The sequence below is a fragment of the Loxodonta africana genome, chromosome 10, assembly GCF_030014295.1.
Source record: "Loxodonta africana isolate mLoxAfr1 chromosome 10, mLoxAfr1.hap2, whole genome shotgun sequence".
Classification (NCBI taxonomy): domain Eukaryota; kingdom Metazoa; phylum Chordata; class Mammalia; order Proboscidea; family Elephantidae; genus Loxodonta; species Loxodonta africana.
This window is the reverse complement of record NC_087351.1, coordinates 49,413,956-49,440,510: the sequence shown is the minus strand read 5'-3', so window position 1 is coordinate 49,440,510 and position 26,555 is coordinate 49,413,956. Positions and strand designations below refer to the sequence as shown.

The window sequence follows — 26,555 nt, the reverse complement described above, 5'->3', positions numbered from 1 at the left end:
CCTGACTTTTTTTTTTCTTTTTGGAAATCTTCCTTGGTTTCAGTGATATCATACTTTTTAATTTTCCTATAACCTCTTTGACTTCTTGTTTAAGATTAAATTTATCATAACATTCATTGAACAGTAACATAAGCCAAATATTGTGCTAAGAGCGATACATACTTAAAACGACCCTTTGAGGTAGCTACTATTATTCCCATTTTACAAAAAGGAAATGGACTTGGTAAGGTTCATTGATATAAAGTCATACAGGACATGGTTGTCTAACTGTAAATCCAAGTAGCTTTAACTTCTATGGAAACCCTGTTGGCATAGTGGTTAAGAGCAATGGCTGTTAAGCAAAAGGTCAGCAATTTGAATCCACTAGGCGCTCCTTGGAAACTCTACAGGGCAGTTCTACTCTGTCTTATAGGGTCGCTATAAGTTGGAATCACTGAGTCTTTTTCAAATATTTTTTTACCATGATCCACTGTGAGAATATATTTTAAATATAGCCCAATACAAAATCTCACCTTTGTCTCTCTTTTTCCCTTTCCACAAACACAACACAAAATTGAAACAGAAGCATCACAATGTTTACCTTTACTACATGAGATACATTCTGCCATTTTTGATTTTATTCTATTTCTTTTCATTAAAACATGATATAATTTTTTATTTTTTTTATGTCCTACTGAATTAATTTTAGAACTACTCCTGGAACATAAATTAAGTCTATTAAAAATCCTTTAGGACATTCCTTTAGAAACTCCTTACCTTGTATTATAGTAGGTGAAGGGTTATTGTTACTGATATTCATGTACTATTAAAAAAATATATCATTTCAGAGGTAGTATTTAGATAGGCAAATAGTCCAAGAGTGGGTTTGGCGGGGATAGTCTAACAGGTAAGTGAGCTCCATTTAGACAGCGATAGAGTTACATAAATTTTGTAATTTGATGGGAGTGCAAACTTACCAAACATAAGAAGGAAAAGAGATAGAATGATGAATATTTTATGCTTGAATTATTTTAAAACTACAAAAATGTTTTAAGTCTATATTGTTTAATTTCATTGAGGTATTTCCTCATTCATCATTGTGAAATCAGGTAAAAATATTTGCCAAACCAACTACATTTCATTAGAGGCTAAAAATAATTTTACCTGTAGTATATTCGAAGTGTCTGGATTTCTTCCTCCAGTATTTTGTATTGTTGAACTGCAGCTTCTCTGGCTTGTTGCATAGATAATAACTTTGCCTGAAAGTAATTAATATTTTAAGAAAATTTAATATAGTTTTGGTGTGTTAAAATATAGCACTACGTTATGAAGCTTTAAATCTTAAGTTTCTGGTAGTTTTAAAGTGTATCAATATTTTTAGCAGTGTCTCATAATTTACCACAAAAGAGTACAATTATATCAATTATAAAAACCCTAAAGAGATGAACATATTAAATTTACCAACTTTGCTCATTACTAAACTTTAGTCTTATTTATCTACATCATCAGATATGTTTATATGCCCTTCTGCAATGTTTAACTTTATACAGAGAATTCAGAATGTGGAACATGGGTTCAGAGCAATATCTAGAGTAGAGATAAGCACAATGGGTGTTTCACATACAAATTTAATGCGGCTCCACTGCTTAATCACACTAGATTTTCTTTTAACTTTATTAAGAGTAGAACTCAGAAAATTCTAGATATGTTGCCAGGCCATCTTCCATATTTCATATAAAAAAAATTCACAACACTACAACCTGAATCTTACAGATATAATTTAACCTTTTCAATTCCTTTTCTGCAGAGACAAAAAAAAAAAAAATCCCTAAAGGGATAATGTTAGGCACCCTGAATGCTAGAGACATTTTATTTAAGGGGCTGTATTATCTCTCTCTGACTATAATATAAAGTTTTAAAGAATCTACCAGTATTTTTTAATAGGGTTCAAATTAGTTGTATTAATTAAAAGAAAAAAAATTTATTCCTCACAGTTTTGGAGACCAAAAGTCCAAATCAGGATCTCAAGCCTTGTTGATTCCTTCCTTGCCAATAGCCCTGGGCATTCCTTGGCTTGTACATGATCCTCACACGGTGTCTGTTCTCTCCCATGGGTGTCTCTTTGTCTATTCTGGTCTTTTTATAACTCAGAAGCAAGTTTAGGATCCCATCTACACTGGTATGACCTCATTAACATAACAAAAGAAAACCCCTGTTTCCAAACAGAATCATGTCCACGGGTACAAGGACCAGGAATCAAATACATTTTGGGGGGACACAGTTGAATCCATAACACTAGCAATTTAAAAAATTTGTCACCTCTCATCCTCATTCATAACTTAAATTATGGTAGTGGTATGCTAGGTTTCAATCTTGTCTATTCAAAGTTTAATTTGCATGAAAAAATTGTCTTTCCCTTTACATGGTTCTCAATAGATCATTAAAAATGGCTGCAGTAGCACATCGACAGGGAACTGCCAGAAATTCAAGCTAGATTCAGAAGAGGACGTGGAATCGCTGCTGATGTCAGATGGATCCTGGCTGAAAGTAGAGAATACGAGAAAAATGTTTACCTGTGTTTTATTGAATATGCAAAGGCATTCGACTGTGGGGACCATAACAAATTATGGGTAACACTGTGAAGAATGGGAATTCCAGAACACTTAATTGTGCTCCTGAGGGACCTGTCCATACACCAAGAGGCAGTCGTTCAAACAGAACAAGGGGACGCTCTGTGGTTTAAAGTCAGAAAAGGTATGGTCAGGGTTGTTTCCTTTCACCATACTTAACCTGTGGAAACTCTGGTGGTGCAGTGGTTAAGAGCTATGGCTGCTAATCAAAATGTTGGCAGTTCGAATCCACCAGGTGCTCCTTAGAAACCCTATGGGACACTTCTACTCTGTCCTGTAGGGCTGCTATGAGTTGGAATTGACTTGAGGGCAAAGGTTTTTTTTTTTTTTTTTTAATTCAATCTGTATGCTGAGCAAATAATCTGAGAAGCTGAGAGAACATGGCATCAAGATTGGAGTAAGATTCATGAACAACTTGCAATATGCAGATGACACAATCTTGCTTGCTGAAAGCAAAGAGGACTTGAAGCATTTACCGATAAAGATCAAAGACTGAACATTAGGTAATGCTACTTTTTTATTTAAATAATGGATAATTATAAAAGCATGCAGTGGTTTGGATATTTGCATATAGTTTAGTCACCAATATATTAATTTGTACTCTCTTTCCTCTAGACAAATTTTAACAGTTACTTCATAATTAAATTTAAGAATTCTTAAATAATTGCTTTAACATGCATTTTCCATAATTATTGATGAAACAGTCTTAAAAATTAATAAAAAGTGTTTAGAATAAAAATGGGTGGTTGGTTTTTGATGTCAATCACTAACAGCTTTAACAATTGTATACTATAAAACGCGACTGAAATAGTAACTTCAAAGACACATACCCACTGAGATTAATGGCAAGTCAAAAAAAAAATCACATAAAAAAAGGACATATCACATTCAGTTTACAAAATGTAAGAAATCCTGTTCCATTTATTTAAGGAATAGCAGGTTAAAAGAGAATTAGCTAAATAAATCTATGCCAATGCTAAATACCTTGGATGAGTATTTTGAAGTATATTACCTTGTATCTCTGCAAAAAGAAAACCAATGTTCTAGCAGGAAAATGCCAAAATGAAGAATTTACCTAAGAAATTTCTACAATGAATATGGGATTGTGAGCACTTTACTTAAATTCCTATGCTTTAGTTAATACTGATCATTTCATTTTCTCCTCCCATATTTAGATGGCTAATGAACCCTGGGCGTTATGTCATAGCAATCTACTCAATTTCTTATTTCTATTGTCTAATCTTCCATCTAGGCCCTGGCAACTCTGTTCAAGGCTATTATAAACTTTCTGGCTTTACGACCGCCTTTTTTACTGTATCAGATATATGCTCATATGACTAGCATTACTTCTTTGGGGAAATACCCTAACTCTATTCCACAGTGACAGTGATCTTGTTCAGTCCTCATTGCTATGATAAACTTTCTTCCCCACCATCTCAGCACCAAAGGTAGGTACATAACATAGGTTGTCTAATTGGAGCACTCCATGTAGCCTCAGAGACAGGTTTAGCGCTGAACAGGAGAAGAAAACTGTATTCTAATGATACCAGTTTTATTCCTGGATCCAGGTATGCTAGAAGACAGATTCAGCAGATCCAGATTCACCTCTTAAGACTTCCAAATGGATGAATACTCTTCTTTTGGCTTAGGCTAGTTATGGATTGAATTGTGGCCCCTGAAAGTATGTGTTGGAATCCTAACCCCAAACCCCTGGATGCAATCTAATGCAATGTAATCATCTTCCATAATGCAACCTAATGTAATGCAATCAAATCAATCACTTCAGGTCATACCAGTGTAGGGTGGATTCTAAACCTTATCATTTCTGAGTTATATAAAAAGCAGCACAGATATAGAGACACATGCACACACTGGGGAAGACAGATGCCATGTGATGATCGCCAAGGAATAACAATAGGGAAGGAATGGATACGGTCAAGACCCAGATTTGAACTTTCAGCTTCCAGAACTGTGAGAAAATAAAGTTCTGTTCTTTCAAGCCGATCAACTGTGGTATATGTGTTTCAGTAGCACTAGGAAACCAAGACAGCTAGTTTGAGTTGGATGCCTGTTATGCAATGTAAAAATATATAATTAATTAAAATGTTCTGCTTACTTCTATTAATTTTATTGCACTTCCTAGATTTATTATTAATATATATTTCCATCACTCTATAGGTCAAAAAATAAATTTCATATTAAAAAAAATCATAGAATTGGCTAACAAGATATTTCTCCTGTTTTCTTGGCATCCTATTTCCCCTATTTCTGGCAATTACTTTTGTAAAATTATATGTATTCAGTTACGTGTATACTCATAAAATAAATGTATGAATTTTAAAAAACTAACAAATATCAAACAGTGTAAGAGAATATACAATGAAAAGTAAATCACCGTTTTCACCTCCAACCCTCAGTACTAACAGCTTCCTCTCACGATATTACTAGTTACCTATTTATTATATATGTTTTAGAGGTGTCTATGCAACTACAAGCATATATGTATATTTACAAGTAAATACACCTATTTACAAAACTGATATAATTCTATACACACTGTATTAAATCTTACTTTAAATTTTAGACATATTTTGCAACATATTAAAAAACAAAACAAAAAACTTTCATTCACCTCAACCCATTTATCACACTCACCAGTCATATTCCTTCCATCTCTTCCGATCCAAAAGTAAACCACTTCCATGAATTTGGGTTCATCATTTTCAAGAATATTTTGGACTATATTTTAATTATAAGATTATAATATGCTACATGAATATTTTATACTATGTTTACTATAAAAACCAAACCTGCTGCTGTTGACTTGATTCTGACTCATAGCGACCCTATAGGACAGAGTAGAACTGCCCCATATGGTTTCCAAGGAGCAGCTGGTGGATTCAAACTGCTGACCTTTTGATTAGCAGTCAAGCTCTTAACCCTGCGCCACCTATATTTCATACTATATCTTACCATATGGCTATATACTTAAAGATAACATCTTATTGTTTAGAAGTTTTTTAACTATATAAATAATACTCTATGTATGTCACAGACATTTGCTTTTTTAGCATACTTTTCATACTTATTCATGTTGATACATGTATTCATTCTGGTAGGATTTATTGTTATACATGTATATTGTAATTACAGATATGTTTGGACTTATTTCTACTTATTATTTCATGTTTCATGTTTAGCATCCTTTTTCTTCCCTGACATATGCTGGATTAAGTTTTCTATATTTCCCCTTTTCCTGTACTGTACAGAAACTGTATGCTTACATCCTACCTTAAAAGTTTTGATAAATGTAAAAAAATACATTTTTGAGAAAAGCCTACAGTGAGTCAGGATTTCTTCATATTGTCATAGTTTTTGGCAAACATTTTATACAAGTATAGCACTTTTTCTACTTATAGACACAGTTTTAGGAAAATGTTTATCAAAGTAAAGCATGCATGCACGAAAAAGTAGAAAATGTTATGTGTACACATGAATTTTTTAAAGTCAGGCTTACTAAACTGTAATTTACAAAGAGTAAAAATGTACCCATTTATCTATATACATGTGGATGAATTATTTTCAAGGTCAGGCTTACTGAGTTTTAATTTAAACAGAAAAAAATTTAGTTTTGTAAATTTTGACAAATGTATAGAACCGTGTAACAACCATTACAATCATGTTATTGAATATTTCCATTACCCCAAAGTGTTTCCTGTGCACCACTGTAGTATATGTCCTCCCCTTTTCAACTGGCCTCTGGCATCAACTGATATGATTTTTGTTCCTATAATTTTGCCTTTTCTAGAATGTTATAAAAATGGAATTATACAGTACATAGCCTTCTGAGTCTGATTTCTTTCTCTTAGCATAATGACTCTGAGATTCATTCATATTTCTGATAACTATCAATAGTTCATTCCTTTATATCACTAAAGTAGTATTTCATGGTATGAAACGTACAAACAAAAAAAAACCAAACCCAGGGCTTTGACAGCTTTGACAGTCAATTCCGACTCACAGCAACCATATACGACAGAGCAGAACTGCCCCATAGAGTTTCCAAGGAGCACCTGGAAGATTCAAACTGCTGACCCTTTGGTTAGCAGCTGTAGCACTTAGCCACTATGCCACCAGGGTTTCCTGAAATGTACAACAATCTGTACATCCATTGACTAGTCGACAGACATTTGGATTGTTTTCAGTTTGGGCAATTATTAACAGCTGCTATAAATAACTGCATATAGGTCACTGAGTAGAACTACACCTTCATTATTCACGGATAAATATTTAGGAGTGGGATTGCTGGGTTGTATAGTAAGTGTCTGACTTTATAAAAAATTGCCAAACTTGTTGCCTAAATTGAAATAAACTTAAAACATCTGTGCTTAACTACAAAAGCAATGCACTTGTTGAATGCCCACTATGTGTTGGGTATTGTGTCAAGTGCTTGAAACACATTTCTATAGTCTATCCACATAATCAGTCTATGAAGTAGTTCCTATTATTCCTATTTTGTAGGTGACAAAATCAATGTTCATGGAGGTTAAGGTACTTGTAAATGTAACAAAGCCAGTGACTGATAAAACAAATACATATTCAGATCTGTCTGGTCCAAAATACATATTTTCCCCTTATACCACATTAATTCCTCACAATATTCCAGGCACCAGAAGAAAGGGGGGGGGGTGGTCTCTATTTTGTTCTCAAGAACATATACAAAAAGATTCTATTCAGGAGTTTGAAAAACAATATAAATGTGTGGGTTCACAAATACTTGCTTTATTTATAAATGTTACAGCCACAGTTGCAGGGGAGAGGGCAAGTAGATAGGTACCAAATATTTTTGAGCATTTAGGATTTTTTATATATCACCCATGGCTTTCCACATATTATTTCAATTTTGTTCTTTATACAAACTCTTCCTGAACTCCATCTCGATCCCTCCTCTGCAAGACACGAATGGGAGAAACTTGTTGCTGTACTTCTGCTAATTATCTGCATTATTTGCATTTGTTTTTGATCCATACAATGTCATTGGAAATCCTGGTGGCATAGTGGTTAAGAGCTACAACTGCTAACCAAAATGTTGGCAGTTCAAATCCATCAAGTGTTCCTCGGAAACTCTATGGGGGCAGTTCTACTCTGTTCTATCAGGTCACTATGAGTCAGAATTGACTTGATAGCAGTGGGTTTGGTTTTTGATTTTTTTAATGTCATTGGCATGAGGGAGTCTTGTGACTAAGAGTCACGGATGCAGTTAGTCTTAGTAACTGGGGCAACCAGGAAGTCATGGCTGGACTTTCTTAGCTGGATCTTCTGTTTACCAACGCCACATTCAAATTGTGTGGCTGGTACACCTCTAACTGTATAAACAATACAGATATTCTTTTGCTTCCTCCATAAAAATTTGCCTATAAAACAATTTGTCTTCCTGACTAAGACGTGTTCTCCTAAAGCCACTAATTTTACTTCAGTAACAAAAAGAAAATTCCTAAGCATACATAATCACAATTATACTTTTACAAACTTTCTAAACAAATATGTTTTAAAACTTATTGCCAAATCTCATCAAATCTAAGGGGTTATTTTTAAAACATACAGAAAAATACTGCCATTTATACTTGTTAGGATACCATCTATTGTAACAAGAACCCAGCAATGTTAACATTGGGAAATACATGCATCTTAGCATCAATGAAGTAATGGTTCTAACTTAGTATATTTCCCTCCTCCAATACAATAAAATTTCCTCTGACAAAACCAAATATTGTCTGTCTGTAGCATGTGTTTAAAGTTTTCTTATCTCTCCACGCTGCCCACACACAAACACCCTACCTTGTCCTTTTCTCTTGAGCAGTATTCTTTATTAAATAAAGAACTCCAACATTATTGATACTTTTGTTTTATTTTCTACTTAAGGAATCCTTTAAGTTTTGATTGCAATCTCTAAGGATGCATTCTATAAGTTTATTGGCCTTCCAGCTAACTTTCATACTTTCCAATATGGAATAGGTGTTGCTTAAACACCTAGAAAGAGCAGCTGAACTAATTTGGGGTAAAACACTGATACTCATTATTCAGTAACAGAGTAATTGACAGTAGTGAAAGTTTGAATAACAATCAGAGTGTGCTTTACATCTTCAGTATCCTCTTACTATACCTTAACTGATTTAAAAAAAGTTAGTTAACTGATGTTAGGTATTATAGTTAAATGCTTATTCTCAAAATATGCCTATTTTGAGCAATGTCATCAAAATAGGACAACCATTTTTACTGCTACTATATTAGAAATGAATTCCATTGCTTTCCTGGAGTTTTATCTAGTGACTTAGAAGGCTGGACAAAGACTATACTGTTCACATTGGCGAACACTATTTGTTATGAGTATTGTGGAGAAACCACTTTTATCTTACTTAAAATCTTGTTATGTTTGGTTTAAATGTGTCTTTAATAGTTACAGTCTGATATACTTAAGACTTCTTTTTTTTTTTTTTCCTTTGGTAACTCCAAGACAGTTAATGGAAATCTGTTCTTATCAGAGAACACAGACACTTTATATTATGTATGATAGCTGCTAAATAAAGAAACATACAATACAAATTAAACCACAGAACCAAATGATTTTGGAACAGGATAGGATCTTAGAGGTAATACAGTCCTGTACTTTTATAGATATATAAACTATTCTAAGACAATATGTTAAAGGAAACATTTAGAAATTGTCCAAGGTTTCAGAGCTAAAAGTCAGATTACAAGTAGCCAGAAAACATTGCTTACTCTACCATTCGGTAACAGAGTAATTGACAGTAGTGAAGTTTAAAGAATAATCAGAGTATGCTTTATAGCACCCCTTACTACACCTTAACTGATTGAAAAAAAGTTTCACATTTCAATATAGTATAATTTAATATATATATTAACTGTTTTAATAGAACTATTTTACAGAGTAATCATAAATATACATGATTGCATTAAACGTATCTATGTTGTTGTTGTTATGTGCTATCGAGTTGGTTTAGATTCATAGCGACCCTATAGGACAAAGTGGAACTGCCCCAAAGATAGGGTTTCCAAGGAGCGGTTGGTGGATTCGAACTGCTGACCTCTTGATTAGCAGCCACGCATCTATAAGATATTTAATTAGATACCTTCAACCAGGGACGGATTACCTAATAAGCAAGGTATGCACGGGCTTACTTGTACTTACTAATCTGTGGTACACAATTTCACTAGTTTTCAATGTGGTAAAAACCAGTGAAGCTGTGTATTACAGATTAGTAAGCAGAAGTAAGCCCCATGCGTACATTGCTTATTGGGTAATCCACCCCCATCTTCAACAATATGTCTAATTAGAAAAATTTTCAAACAACGTGGTTATGCCCATCCTACTATTTTATGTTTTAATCTCAGCAGCAGGTTAAGTGCCTAGTGGAAAAGAAACATAATATCTTGTAAAAGGATACTAAAAGAAACATAATATCTTCTAAAAGGATACTAAAATATTAAAAGCTAATTTCAGGGGATACAATGACTGGATGTCAGCTATGGCCCCTGCCAATTACACCCCCTATTCCTAGGGAGACTTCGATTGCTTGCCACGCTGCATTGCTCTTTAGATTTCTGAGATGTTGTTATGTTTTTCCTCCTGTCATGCCTACCAGTTTATCAGATAAGGGATGATCAAGTTCCTGACTCAAAAGCAGTCATATACAAACTGTCTAGTAATCTGTGAAGTGGTATGACACGAGAGAGAGAAGAAAACAGCTTCTAATGGAAGCAGAAATCAAAACATTCATAGGCAGAAAATGATTCATGGACAGTGAGCAGAAGCCATGAAACAGAGAGCAGGGAGAATTATGCCAGAAAGACAGTTCAGCACAGTAGTTAGGAGCATGAGCTGTGGAACCAGAACGGCTGGGATTACATCCTGGCTCCACTGATTACAAGCTCTATGACCTTGGCAAGTTCAAAATTGAAACATTCCCCGTTACTGCATTTAACAATGTAAACCCTCTAGGAAAAAAATCCTCAGCAAATTCAACAGTAGAAATTGAAATATTCCCCACTATTCCATTTAACAATGTGAACCTTTTAGGAAAAAAAAAAAAAATCCATGGAATTGGAGAACCACTTGTTAGGAAATGATGATTTACTTAATGCTTCTCTATTTTTCAGGTTATAGCCAGCTGCAGAGTCAGAGTTATAACCCAGAACTCTTCAGTACTAGTTCAGGAAATAATCCAAAGCATTAACTACTTCACCAACCTGTTCCCCATCTTCAAACATGCCGTTATATCGTATGGTGATGATTCCAGAGGTGACACTGTTGACTCCAATCTTTAGCTCTTTTTCCATTCACTGTCATTTATTTTAAAACCTTCTCTTATTTTTAAATTATTTTATTTCTTCTTTTATTTTAGTGTCTGATATCATATACTCTTTAATCCATGAGTAATTTAACATCCTTGTCTTAAACCATTTCTTTGTCTATTAATTAAGATTGAATAGGCTTTAGCTTTTCCTTATGTCATTTAAGTTGAATGAACTCTATCTGAGAAGATATTATCAGGTCCTTAAATTTGCTGCTAGTTAGATGACAGATGTCGGCCCCCTGAGACTTCTTGACTATATCCCTGAAAGTCATTTATACTGATACGTACAAAACCACTGACCATCTCCTTGGCCTCCGTAATATCCATCTGGCCTTTAATGAGATTTGCCACTTTTACATCCACAAAGCAGGTTAGTCATGTAGTATTTATGCTCCTCAGAAAATACCTATTAAACTATTTAATTACTCTGTCCTACCGCCTATTCTTGAGGTCATTGCCTCAGAAAAAATAATTATATACCCAAAACACAGACACAGACACACACACACACGCAGACACACACACACACATTAAAAAGCATCAGCTGGAATGTGGATTCCCCAAAAAAGTCCATTCCCCTTTCTCATGGCATGATACATTCCTTTCACTAAGCTTGCTTTCTCTGGCTCTGCCTAAGAACATGAGCACACAGAGAAAATTAAATTCTTATTTAAACTCAAGAAGCAAACATTTCCCAAAATGACAATATTCCCCTCCTTTACACTTGAGTAGTAAACATTTCTCTACACGCCAGTGCCCTTCTATTTAGTTAGAATTTTAGCCAGCAGTATTTTGTTTATTTGTTCAGGATCATGTATGTTTTTTTTTTTACTGCACCTATAGTATACTCCATCACCTGAACACCTGCTCAACTAAACTTGTCTTGCCAGCAAAAACTTCTGAAATTATGCAATCTGCAATTCAGTCCGTGGCAAGCACTTGGGTAGAATTTCTCCTATACCTTTCAACATATCTAGCAGACAATTGAAGAACTGCCTGCATAGAAATATTGCCAACTGAACAGTTAGTGAAGCAAGTTTCATCAAGTAAACTTGACTAACATTTTAGCTAAGGGCATTTGGTACATTCATGTTAAATAAGTACCATCATCACTGTCTACCAAATTAACCTTAACATCCCTCTAAATTTTTCTGAATGTATTCAAAGGAAAATCAGTATGCTTACGTGATCTCTAATTCACACATTTTCATTCACCAAAATTTTTTATAGATATATGCTATAAAGAAAATATAGAAGACCTGGAAAGGGCTACTGAAAAATCAGCCGTGATAACTGAAAAAATACGTGCTCTTAATGTAAGGAAAACAACATTTTATTAAGTTAGATTTCACATGGTAATTTTTAAAAAGAGGAGACAAATAAGCAGATTTTTTGAACATGGACACATGAATAATAAGTAGCAAAACTTATAACTATAAAAAGCCTAAATATAAAGGTTTATAACCAAAGTTATATGAAAGATATTTTTACTGAAACAGTTCATAATTAAATAAGAGTACCAAAAGAATTCAGATAAAAGAAAAATTAATTCATAAGCCTCTCATTTGTTAAACAGTTTTATTCAGGTCTCTAAAACCACGTCAGTAAATTTACTGTTCATTTATTATAAAAATCATCAAGAAATAATCAAAATTATCTCAATTAAAAAAAAAAAAGTCTAAATCACATGTTAGAAAAAAACAGCCCAAGCAAGATTCCATGCATATACTAAAAGTATTCTTAAATACTTTAGTTTGTCATAATGGCACTAAAATAGGAAAACTAAAGCTTTTAGGAGAAGACAGTTTGCAGTTTTTAATCAAAGGAAGAGTGCTTGGTAAGGCCCAACTTCACTTATTTTACTCAACATATATGCAATAATTTAAACAAAAATTCTATATGAATAGTCTTCCTAAATGTAGAAACTGTTTGGGTGTTGTGCCTAAGCATGCGAAAAACATAAGAGAAAAGAAGTCCCTGTTTCCTTTTGGATGCTGTAGACAACAGCAACACAGCCTAGGGCACACTGCTGCGGGTTTTAACTGTTGTATGGAACTACTCAAAATGCTTTTGATCCATTTTATCTTGCAAGTTAGCAAAGAAATGTTGCAATAAGAAACACCAACAAAGATCTGAAAAAGTTAAGCTCTGGATTACCATATTGTGTTCTCCTGCCATTCAATGCTTCATACAAAGGCAGTGGTATTCAAAGTAAAAAAAAAAGTGGGGGGAGAGAGAAAAAAGAGAAACTGGTCTCACAAAGTGCAAAGTACAAAGTAAATAATATTCTTCTACATCCCTTCTCTTTCACAGATTGGATGTAAAAAGAGTTGCGGCAATTAGGCTTTTGTTAATTACCAGCTGTTGAAACAGATGTGTTGACTATCCTTATTAGTCAACAGCTGGGTGAGAAGAACAATTGATGCGCCCTAAAACCAACAACCAGCTGCTCTGCAGTAATTATCTCCAATTAATAATACAGATGATAAAGGCAAAAAGCTCCCATCCCTCTATTTCAATAACTTTCGCAGTTTCAATAGCTATTCCTTTACCATTACACATTAAGAGAGGATACATTTATTACAACAAGTAAGGTAGATATATTAGAGCAGCATTAACTCTACAGTAGTTTCCATTATGCAATTTCTGGAGGGAAAATCAGACAAGTGCTAAGAGGAGAATCAGACATTCTGTAGGCTTTTATTTACCGTATTTCAAATGTCACTGCCAACTTACCTATCTAGTACTAACAATAACAGCTAAGCACTTAAGTTCTTTGAAAACGAGAACCATAACTAAAATCTGTTCTTTTTATTTCCAGGTGTTTTTGCTGATCATATTTTATAGTCAGGTCACTGAAGCAATATATTTCTTCTTGGTATGCCTAAATATTAGTGTCTTGTTCCCTAGCTTACATTTCCTAGGTGACTGATAGAAGCAATTTTACCAAACCCAAAAAGAATTTATTTCATCCCAGTAAACATTATTTTATGTATACAAAAAAAAGACATCAGTAAAACAAAGAAGTAGAAAAACAAAACCAGACTTATTTTTGTAGAAACTATTTTTTTATTTTATTTTTTTTATTTCATGATATAAACTATTCCAGTTTCTAATTATGTTAATAAAATCACAATGGATCATACTAAATAGCAATAATTACATGTTTTTAATACTTTTTACTATCTTCTGTTTTTAGATACTCATATTAAAATTTCATTAAAAAAGCAATGTAAAATAAAGATTTAAGCAAGCCAGGCAATCCATCTCTGTCCTACAAAAGAGGCGTCTACAAGAATTTACAACCATATCTATTCACTAATTAGAGAACACTTAAAGACACTGCCTTTCTGAAAACAAGGATTAGAGCTGGATGAATACATGCCTTTCACAAACCTTCCTCATGTCTCTGTTGGGTCATCATAAGCAGCTTGTTCCTCCAGCATTGTACAGAAAAGCCTACTGATTATCACTTCTGAACGCCTCAGTCAGGCAGCAGGACGATTAACAGGCACAGAAACTTTAAATAACGTAAATAAATAAATAAATAAATAAAATAACAGCAAACTTTCTAAAGCAATATACTTTAGGTTTCCACTTAGACACTATGGATGCCTGATACATTAAAAAAAAAAAAAAAAAAGTGAGCTAGGAAACTCTTGCCACTATGTAATTATGGTTCCTAAAACAGAAATTTCAGCATTTAGATAATTACAAAACAAAAAGAGATCAGCATACTACAAAAAAATAAAGATTATCTCTATGAAACCAATTTCCTACTAGAATTTCTAATATTTAAGATTTTATAATTTACAGGGATTCCTTTGATACACGGAAGCTAACAAAACATGTAAATAGAAGAACTGTTAAATTTTATGTCTGAAGATCTTTATTAGGCCCTTCTGTGATTTCTCAGTTCTAAGAAAAGACTGACTTTCTCAACACAGTAGCAGCAAGGGCAAGTATCTTCTACCCTTACATTGCATCAGCCCTCCTTTTCCTTTGAACTAGGCAGGAATATTTGAAAAGACAAGCCATATACAGCAGCCTATCACACACTCCTCTGTGGAAAGACAGAGGTCGTGGTTAACACCTGACAAGTCTACCACATCTTATTAACCATAAAGGGAAGTCACGGCTACTTCTGAAGCAAGACCGCTGTTCTTTTATCACTATACCCTAAGTGACCTAAACCAGAAGGGCAGAAGTGAAACCTATTTTGAAGCCACAGGAGCCCTGGTGGTGCAGTGGTTAAGACCTCAGCTGCCAACCAAAAGGTTGGCAGTTCAAATCCACCAGCCGCTCTTTGGAAACTCTATAGGGCAGTTCTACTCTGTTCTATAGGGTTGGTATGAGTTGGAATCAACTCAATGGTAACAGTTTTTTTTTTTTTTCCTCCAAAAGATTTGTTGTTCTGAGCCTCTGAGTCCACTCCTGATTCATGGCAACCCCAGGCACAATGGAACAAAATGCTATTCAGTCATGGGCCAGCCCCACAGCAGGTTGTTGATTGAACCGTTGTGATCCATATCACTTTTACTGGCTGATTTTTGGAAGTAGATTGCCAAGGACTTTCTTCCTAGTCTGTCTTAGTCTGGAAGCACACTGAAACCTGTTCGGCATCACGGCAACACACAAGGCTCCACTGACACAAAAGATTAACTGTTCTGCTTTTCATGCTTCCCTTCACCCTGTATTTGTATCTGCTTTAGCACCCATCTAATTTTATCTGCACTTTTGTACACTTATCTCCCCAATAGATGCCATTTTTTCCTTTTTATATTCCCAGCATGTAGTATATAACAAGCTCTCCTTAAACATTTCCAATTAACAAATAATATAAAAAATCAGATATCTTTGTCTAATAGTTGCACAAGTGGGTAAAATTTTATAAATATAAATCCTTTCACAAAAAGATATGTTTTATTTCTTCTAGAGTGACCCAAGATACCACAAAGAATAGGAAAATCTACTGTCTTATCTAATCAACTTGGCTTTACTGAATCTCAGACCAAGACACTCACTTCAGTTTTGCATCATCTCATAATTGATATACTTAAGAGGTAAAGGAAAAACTTTCAAAAGTGGAAATAAGGCCTTTATCATCTTCCCCATTTACCTCCTCCATCCTTACTTGTTACTCCTACAGTTTACTTTAAATAGTTTAAAACAAGTTCCATGCCATTTAAAATTTTTTCTTATAGTAAATGATTTATATTTTGAAAATTCTTTTTTAACTCATATTACAATTAAGATTATCAGTGGTTTGGGTTCATCTACACATTTTAAGATACACTGGCTTCCACTGATTCTTACACACTGCCCTTCCCTCTTTTGAGATCCATTTTAACTTTCTTTTGGCCATAAAACTTCAAGTAATTCCCTCAGAAAAGATAAAGAGGTACTTTCTTAGCCTTGCTTGATTTAAAAAAAAAAAAAAGAGTCTTTGGCCCTCCTATATAGACGATATTTTGTGTAGATATACCAAAACAAAACAAAAAAAGATAGATATAAAAACTTAAATTACAGTTGTTTCCTCAGAGGTTTATGAACATAGTTCCAATGTCCTACTTTTCAGTGTTGCAGGTGAATAAATTTGATGCCAGTATGATGTTCTTTCCTTTGTTAAATAATTGATTCTATTCTGGAAAGGTGTAACATTTTCTCCTTACCATTAAGAATTGGTATTTTACCTAGATATGTCTATATACGTACCACATGTATATACAGTTACATAAGTAAATATGTAATTAAAATTTTTATTCTACCTGCCCTTGCAATCAGATAACTCAAGTCTTTCTTCAGCCCAGGTTAAGTTTTCTTCTATTATTTCTTTGAGTATGATTTCTCTCACATTTACTCCTTTCTCTCCTATTGATACTCGTTTTCCAAATATTAGGGTTTCCTTGTTTATCATTTTACTTTTCTTTGTATTTTTTCTAGTGTTCTTCCCTTTGCTCTTCTAGATTACTAGTTAGATTTCTGTGCCTTGTTATAGACTGAACTGTGTTCCTTTGAAATTATGTGTTAGAATTCTCACCACTATGTCTGTGGATGTAAAACCAATTGGGGATTAAGGTTTTCTTTATTATTTTAATGAGGCCCTATCAGTGTAGGGTGTGTCCTAAACCTAATGAATTCTAAGTTATACGAAAGCCGTACAGACACAGAGACGAGCAAGCACAAACTGGGGAAGGCAGAAGCACATGTGAGGCTTGCCAAAAAACTGAGGAATAAGGGCTAGAGAAGCTGAGACAAGGATATTTCCACAGAGACGACAGAGAGAGTCTTCCCCTCTGGCTGGTGCCCTGACTTTTAGTGTCCTAAACTGTGGAAATAAATTTCTGTTCATTAAAGCTACCCACTTTGGTATTTCTGTTACAGCAGCACTAGGAAACTAAAACATCCTCATCATTCTTTTATTAGAATTACTCAAGTTTTTTTAAACTCTGGTATTTTTTTAAAAATCATTTCTTCACACTTTTTTTTTTACTTTCCTTAAGAAATTTTATTTCAAATTATCTTTCTCTTCCTTCAATTAAGCAGCCTCAGTTGGAGCCAACTGTATCATAGAAGGTGGTCATTCTCCCTAAAGCAATCAAATTCCCTGAATAACACATGGGATCTCATGCCTAGTCAGATAAAGTGGTATAGGTTCCCTCAGCACATCTGAAAACTGCGTATTTGGAATAGTGGCGATGAGCAAGAATGAGTTGTAACTAGTTTCTTCATCAGGAAGACTGGTAAGCTTGACTTATGGCACGATTATTAACTAGACACCCTGGTGGCATAGTGGTTAAGAGTTCGGCTGCTAACCGAAAGGTTGGCAGTTCGAATCCACCAGGCGCTCCTTGGAAGCCCTTTCAGGAAGTTCTAGGGTCCCATAGGGTCTCTAGGAGTCAGAGTTGACTTGATGGCAACAGGTTTGGTTTTTAGTTTTAGAAGACCTACTAGGGCTCAGGCAGTCATAGTACCAATAACCTTCATTCCATTGCTTGTTCATCTATTATTAATTTAAATCTTTTAAAGTTGTATTTGTTTTGCTTCTGTAAAAGTGGCAAACAGTCCCTTTGGATGCTAATATCGACTTCATGGGGAATTAGGAATGGTCTTGCAGTGTTCACTGAACTTTGCTTATCTTTACCAATGAGCTCTGGTCCCAGTATCTTCAACTACCAACTAACTATACATCTTTCTTATGCTTCAAAGTCAGTACTTTCTAAACTAAACTCACTTGTCACCAATCAAATCAACTTCCCAGTGGTGCTGCCTTTTTCAGTGACGTCACCATTTCCCCAATTACTCAATTTTGAAAACCTGAAGTTATCTCAAATCTCTCCTTCATTTCCCACATGAAGTGGGAATCAAGTGACTGGATCATGTCTTGCTACTTACTTCAAAATGTCTCACATAATCTTTCATATTTATTCTTACTGTTGTTAGGAGAGTCACAATCTTCTTTACTTCATAAACCACTCTAATAGCATCCACATTAGTCTTTGGGGTTTTACCTTTCCTATATTCTATGACTGCCCTAATTAATCCCATTAAAACCTGTGAGATTACTCTCCTCCAACTTTTACATTATCAAATCATACATTTTACCACTCCTCCAGGCAAAAAACTTTAATGCTTCCCTAATTTCTACTTCACCAAGTATAATCTCCTTTGCTTTGCTATCAGGAAACCACTCTAATTTATAACATCAGAATTGTCCACTGAGTGACCAACCATTCCAGGAAATCTCTCTGGGTGGTGCAAAAAATCCTGATTTTTGGCAATGGATACATAAGTTGGGGAAAAGTACAAACCTAATGGTAGCCCCAAAAGTAGGACTGAAAGCTGCCCTGGTTTTAGTGTCCAATGGGTATGTCATAGATTATCTGCCTTCTGTAGTTGCTGTTTCTTCACCTCACCACTGATGCTGACAACCATGACTTATGGCTCACAATGGTGGGTCATCCATTGTTGCATCACTCCAAGGGTACTGTAATCATGACAGTTAATAATAAATTTTGGCTCCCCAACTGACACCAATAATGCTGTTTTTGATAGGTGCCATCAAGTTGGTTCCTACTCAGAGCAACCCTATGTACAACAGAACAAAACACTGCCCGTTTCTGTGCCATCCTCACAATCATTGCTATGCTTGAGCTTATTATTGTAGCCTCTGTGTCAATCCATCTTGTTGAGGGCCATCCTCTCTTTTAATGAACCTCTACTTTGCCATCATGATGTCATTCTCCAAGGACTGGTCCCTCCTTATTACATGTCCAAAGTATGTGAGACAAAGTCCTTGCCATTCTTGCTTTTAAGGACCATTCTGCTGTACTTCTTCCAAGACAGGCCTGTTTGTTCTTCTGGCAGTCCATGATATGTTCAATATTCTTTGCCAACACCATAATCAAAGGCGTCATTTCTTCTTTGGTCTTTCTTATTTACCGTTCAGCTTTTGCATGCATATGAGGTGATTGAAAATACCATGGCTTGGGTCAGGCCCAACTTAGTCCTCAAAGTGACATCTTTGCTTGTTAATACTTTAAAGAGGTCTTTTGCAGCAGATTTGCCCAATACAATATGTCGCTTGATTTCTTGACTGCGCTTCCATGGGCACTGATTGCGGATCCAAGTAAAATGAAATCCTTCACAACTTCAATCTCTTCTCCATTTACCATGATGTTGCTTATTGGTCCAGTTGTGAGGATTTCTGTTCTCTTTAGGTTGAGGTGTAATCCATACTGAAGGCTGTGCTCTTTGATCTTCATCAGTAAGTGCTTCAAGTCCTCTTTACTTTAAGCAAGCAACGTTATGTCATCTGCAAATCGCAGATTGTTAATGGAATTAATGGAATTTCTTCCAACCCTGATGTTGCATTCTTCATCAGGTTATTTGCTCAGTATGTAGAATGAATAAGTACAGTGAAAGGATACAACCCTAAAATATGGGGTTTCATTGTCTTCATGATTTTTATGAAGATCCTAATAAAATGCAGAAAACATAAAAGATTGGTGATGCACACCTTTCCTGATTTTAAACCACACAGTATCACCTTGTTCTGTTCGAATGACTGCCTCTTGGTCTATGTACACGTTACTCACGGGCACAATTAAGTGTTCTAGAATTCCCATTCTTTGCGCAATGTTATCCATAATTTGTTAAGATACACACAGTCGAATGCAACCTCTAAGTTAATTTGGGCATACTACATGAACAAACATACTTTATCATATCATTTCCTTGATTGCACTATAAAACTCAGTAAAGTTACATTTCCTAACTCAGAGGTTGTAACTAAAATGTCCTTTGGGCAAACAAAGAGGAAATTTTGATAAGAAAGGTGTTGGCCCCTTATAGTATGGAAATGATTCTGTCAGCACTTAATAGCAATCATGCTTTCTACAGTCTATTAAGTAACATGTTCAATTACAGTTAATGGAAAATGTTCCCTCTAGCTCAAAGGCACTTTTATTTGATATATGGGGTTTCATTGTCTTCATGATTTTTATGAAGATCCTAAGATGGCAGAAAACATAAAAGATTGGTGATTATCTGTCCAAATACAAACTTGACTTTTCTCATTTATGTATTTGGCGGATAATGCAAATGTAAATTTTGGCAAATTTCATTTGGCCTATAAATTCTTACAGGAAAAAAAGAAAAGATCTTACCCACTAAATGTGCTATACAACTTGTACATGGTGCTGCTAAAATCAGATGTGATTTGCTTAACTGTGATATAAAGTCTTTCTTAATGAAAGTTTTTGCTCACTTTTCAGTTCCTCAAAAAATACAAAAGCACTTAAGGAGATTTTTTACTTTTTAGAGATGGGGGAAGATAACCTCATTAGAGGTATGCCTATATGATGGCTATCATTGTTGCCAGAGAAAAGATGTTAAAATGATGGCCTGCCATAAAAGCTATTTTCAAAGTATGGAACATCAACAACAAAAAAGTTCTTTAATTTGGAAACACACTGAGTAAAAGAATGGAGAAAAAGATTATAGTAAAACAAAAATTTATTTATTTTTTCTAGCTCTTTGATGATCTTTGAAAAGGCCATAAGGAGCCTAGAAAAGAAGAATGGACCACCTAGGTTATTTGATGGTATGTGTAAGTTGTGACAAAAACTCATACAGCAAAAAATAAACAGTAACACAAAAACTGTTTCATAACTCAAAAAATGTCACCGGAAAGAAACAGCCAAGTTAAACAGGACCTTCTCAATTTCTTTACTCAAATTGTAACTTTTTGGAATTGAATTTCAATTTCATAAATTCAAATTACCTCTGTGCTTTAAAACCATTTTCCCTTAGAAACAGGTGTAACTTATGATGACACCCAACGTTCTCCCGAGTTAGGAGGCTGGGCTATATGATGAATTCACAGATGCAAAGGACCTTATTGGCACACAGCTGGTCTACCAAAACAAGCCTAAAGATACAAGGTAGATGGACATTTTTGGAGAGCTGAAAACTAATTCCTGTAAGTCTAAAAACAAATGCTACTAGTATGTAAAATCCTAAGCATACCACACTCAAATGCTTTTGTTGAGAAGATATTTAACTTGATGACACCAGGAATCGGTGTAATGCGAGCCTGGTAAGAGCAGAGTGGCAAATCAAAGTGAATTTTACATTTGACTGTATTCAGTTTTATGATTACATAAAAGAAAATACAAAGATGTTCTAAAGGCAGCAAGCAGTTCAGAGAAGTATTATTAGGAAAGGAATCAGAAAGAATAAAGATATCCTGCTCTATCACTGGACAGAAAAAGTATGTCATTATAACTTTTTATTAAATATAGGTAGTATCTGTTTAATTAGTCTTATTGTACTTACAGTCTCTTTCTAAAAAGTATAACATTTATGTATTTTAATAATACATGAAAATACAGCCTACGAAAACTAAACATCTAATACAGGGTTAAACAGATAGAAAAAACTGCTGTATCAAAGGATAGAAAAAAACCCAAATATTATATTTTTCTCACACATTCTTTAATTAAGTCTACAATTAACTGCCACTAATTTGCTACTGTTAACCTTTCTTATTGTTGTCTTGTTTAAATCATGTCATTAATGAAACAGAAAAGTAAGTAATACAGAATAATCTCAAACAAATAACTACTTTTTATACTTTTAGGTTAAAATAAACACATAAGTGTATCATTTGCAAACTCTGGCGGCATAGTGGTTAAGAGCTCTGGCTGCTAACCAAAAGGTCAGTGGTTTGAATCCACGAAGTGCTCCTTGAAAACCCTATGGAGCAGTACTACTCTCATACAGGGTTGCTATGAGTTGGAATCAACTCGATGGCAATGGTTTTTTTGTTTATGTTTTTTTAATCATCATTTATTACAAATACTTTTTTCTGGTATGCTTGGTCCAGATTGGATCTCTCAAAATTTGGTCATTCTACTTTTTACTGTAATTAATATATCGTGATCATTCCTCCCTATTACATTATTCATGTTGCTTCCTTTGTCTGCCCAAATCCTGCTCACCTATAAAGGTATATTCATAGAGTCTTCATTCAACAAATATTTGCTGAATGCCTACTATATTCTAGGGACTGTAGTAGACTCTGAGGCTCAGGTCAAATCTCATCTCCATAAGGTGAGTGTTTTAAATGTTAGGTTCCAGTCTCAGGTCTTCCTTTCTTCTTATATGCTGACTCCCTGGTCTGTTTTATCCCATTCCTATGATTTCTAGAGTCCCAATTAACTAAAGGTATCTCTATCTCCAGGTCTAATTTCTCTCCTGAGCATTTGATATTTATTTTTAATCATCTATTGGACATCTCTATCAGAATACGGTACTCTAAAATCAATACTCAACTGAACATTAAAACCCGTTGCCATTTAAGTCGATTACAACTCATGGCGACCTTGTGTGTTTCAGAGTAGAACTGTGCTCCATAAGGTTTTAAGTGGCTAATTTTCTGGAAGTAATCACCAGGTTTTTTTTCTGAGGCCCCTCTGGGTAGACCTGAATCTGCAACCTTTTGGTTAGTAGCTGAGTGCATTAACCGTTTGTACAACCCAGTGACTCCAGCTGAACATTATCCTTATCTTAATACCTCATCCTCATTCTATTGTTTCAATTTGGTTAAAAGGATCACTTTCCACTCCCTTCATTAAAGTACAAACCTTTGAGATTACCTCAATTCCTTATCCCCTACCTCTTGCTTTCAAATAGAACCAACCTGTATTGATTTTAACTAGGCATTACATCATTCATTTTCTTCTCAAAATTCTAGTTGCTCACTGTATCCTTTTCTCATGTGGATTCTTGTAAAAAAAAAAAATGCTTTTTAAGAGGAGAAGAACTTGAAGCTCATTTTATAGGCTTTGGAAAAGCCAAGAGAGTGAGGAGCTGTAGATTTCAGAGAAAGGGAATTATAACTGATGAATTGGGTTCCAGCTTCAAGTAAGATGGAGCAAGTACACTCCACCCTGTCTCTCCCACTGAATGTAGGTATAAAACCTGGACAGAATGCATGAAGCAGCAATTTGAGTACTGTGAAAAAGAAACAGTGGGCAGATGGTGAAGAGCAGAATTTGGAGTAGGAACAAACTGGCATGGAGTTTACCATTCCTTTCCCTCTGGTTACACCATCACTTGACCCCATATGTGGATGCAGCAATCAGCAATACACAGCAGAATGTGGTAAATAAAACCTCAGTTTTTTGGCTGAAGAACTTTTCTAAAACAGGATCCCTAGATAACTGGAAAGTACTGAGGAGACTGCAAAGAGAAAGGACCTTGGGAAAGTGACCCCATACAGCTGTTTATAAACTCCTGGGTCACCCCTGAACTGTGCAAGCATGAGTCTAATCCTAAACAGCAAAACAAAGACTTTGAGAACTGAACTAACAGACAGACCACTGTCTAGGTCCCGGAATGACAGCGGATGGTGAATACGGATTTAAATAGCATTGCAAAAACTCCGAAAAGTGAATTGACATTAGAACCACAGTCCACAAAAGACAGGCCATAACTGTGACTTGATGTGCTAAAACAAAATATCAATATTCTCCATATAATTTAAACAAGATCCAGAGTCTCATAACAGTCAAAATGTCTAAGATAGAATCCAGAATTACTTAGCATCTGAAGAACAAAGAAAAGCACAATTTGCATGGCAAACACAATCAACAGAAGCCAACACCAAGATGACACAGATGTTGAAAGTATCTGATAAGACTTTGAACACAAATGGAAAAAATTTTCAAAAATATTAGCAAATAAAACTCAGAAATATGTACAAAGACAAAATGAAGTTTATACCAAGAATGCAAAGCTAGCTCATTATGAATAATCTAAATAAAAGTATGCATGACCACATCAATCAATGCTGAAAAAGCATTTGACAGAATTCAAAATCCACTCATGACAAAAACTCTCAGCAAAGCAGTCAAAGAATAGAACTTCCTCATTCTGAAAAAGGGTATCTACAAAAACCTTATACCTAATATACTTGAATGTGAAAGATTAAGTGTTGTAAAGGATTTCACTCTACTTCAATCAACTGTCAATGCTCATGGAAGCGAAAGTCAAGAAATCAAATGACGCATTGCATTGAGAAAATCTGCTGTGAAAGATCTATTTTAAAGTGTTAACTAGCAAAGATGTCGCTCTGAAGACTAAGGGTGCACCTCATCCAAGCCATGTTTTTTTCAATGGCCTCATATGTACATGAAACCTGGACAAGGAAAAAGAAAGATTGAATGAGAATTGACACATTTGAATTGTGGTAAAGAATACTGAATATACCATAGATAGCCAGAATGCTCCTTAGAAGTGAGGATGCCAAGACTTTGCCTTGTTTACTTTGGACTTGTTCTCTTAGGCTGGGTTCTCTAGAGAAGTAAAAGCAGTAAAGCATATAAATATATGCAGAAATTGATTTGTATCAAGGAAATGGCTCATATGGTTGCAGAGGCTGGAACATGGGCCAGGCTGTAGGCTTCTCCTGATTCATGTAGTCTCAGGGGCTGGTGAATTCAAGATAAACAAGTCAGACAGCAGAGCTCTTGCTCACAGGCTGTGAAGACCAGTGAATCCCAAGATCAGGAGGCAATACGGCAGGTAAGCTGCTAACTCAAGTCCCAAGAAAAACAGAAGTCAGCTGCAGGATCCAGAGTAAGCAAATGCCTGTGAGCCTTGCCAGAAAGTCCACTTATATTCAATGCAGGCCACACCCCCAAGGAAATTCACTTTCAACTGATTGGCTACTCACAGCAGATTCCATCATGGAGGTGATCACATTATACCAAATCTCATTATGGAGGCGACAACATCATTATATGATTGCAAACTACATTATAACTGCCAAACCACTGAGAATCATGGCCCAGCCAAGTTGACACACAACCTTAAAGATCATGCATTTCATCAGGAAACACCAATTGCTGCCAAAGGGCCTCATGTCAGTAAAACTAAGGGAAATCATTCATGAGATGTACTGACACGATAGCTGCAACAATAGGCTCAAACATCAAAGATTGTGATGATGGCGGAGGAACAGGCAATGTTTCATTCAGTTATACATAAGGTTGTCAGGAATTGGAGATGACTCAATGGCAGCTAACACAAAAATCCCTACAGCTAACACCATACTTGAACGTGAAAGACTGTTTTACCCCTAAGTTTGGGAACAAGGCAAAGATATCTGCTTTTACTACTTTTATTCAAGTTAGTGTTGGGAGGTCAAGCCAGTGAAATAAGGCAAGAAAAGGAATGAAAACACATCTATATTAGAAATAAATAAATAAATACGTCCCTATTTGCAGATGACATGATTGTCTACATAAAAAAATTGAATGGAATTTCAAAAATATTCCTTGAACTAATAAGTGACTTCATCAGCGCTACTGAATATAAGATAAGCATTAAAAAAATGCATTTCTAAATACTAGCAAGGTACAAATGGAAACCAAAATTAAAAATACCATTTCCAGTTATCTCCAAAACATTAAATAAAAAAACCAAACCTGTTGCTGTTGCATCGATTTCAGATCATAACCCTAGAGGGTTTCTTTATGGAAGCAGACTGTCACAGCTTTCTCCCAAGGAGTGGCTGGTGGGTTCGAACTGCTGACCTTTGGGTTAGCAGCTGATCGCTTTAACCACTGCACCAGTAGGGCTCCTAAAACATTAAATATTCATGTGTAAACCTAACAAAACATGTATAGGATCTATATCCTATAAAATGCTGATTAAAGAAATAGAAACATGACCTAAATAAATGGAGAGACATACTGCGTTCATGGATGGGAAGATTCAACACAGTGAAGACGTCAATTCTCCCCTTTCCTTTTGTATAGATCAACTCCTACCAAAATGCCAGAATTTTTTATAGATGTAGATAAGCTGATTTTAAAATTTATATAGAAAGGCAAAGGAATTAGAATTGCTTAAAAATTTTGAAAAGATGGAGTAACCATACTACTCAATTTTTGAATATATTAATCATGTTGCTGTTATGTACTGTGGAGTCCTTCCGACTCATAGCAAACCTATGTACAACAGAACGAAAAACTGCCTGGTCCTGTGCCATCCTCACAAT

At 35.0% G+C, this 26,555-nt stretch overlaps 1 protein-coding gene across 1 annotated transcript in view; it reads right to left on the bottom strand.

Moving 5' to 3' along the window:
* Positions 1-26,555, bottom strand: part of MIPOL1 (mirror-image polydactyly 1) — a 304,146-nt gene that overhangs the window by 67,126 nt on the left and 210,465 nt on the right. The window contains exon 11 of the mRNA XM_010588600.3: positions 1,144-1,238. Coding sequence (XP_010586902.1) covers positions 1,144-1,238 — 95 coding nt within the window. The remainder of the gene's footprint in view (positions 1-1,143; positions 1,239-26,555) is intronic.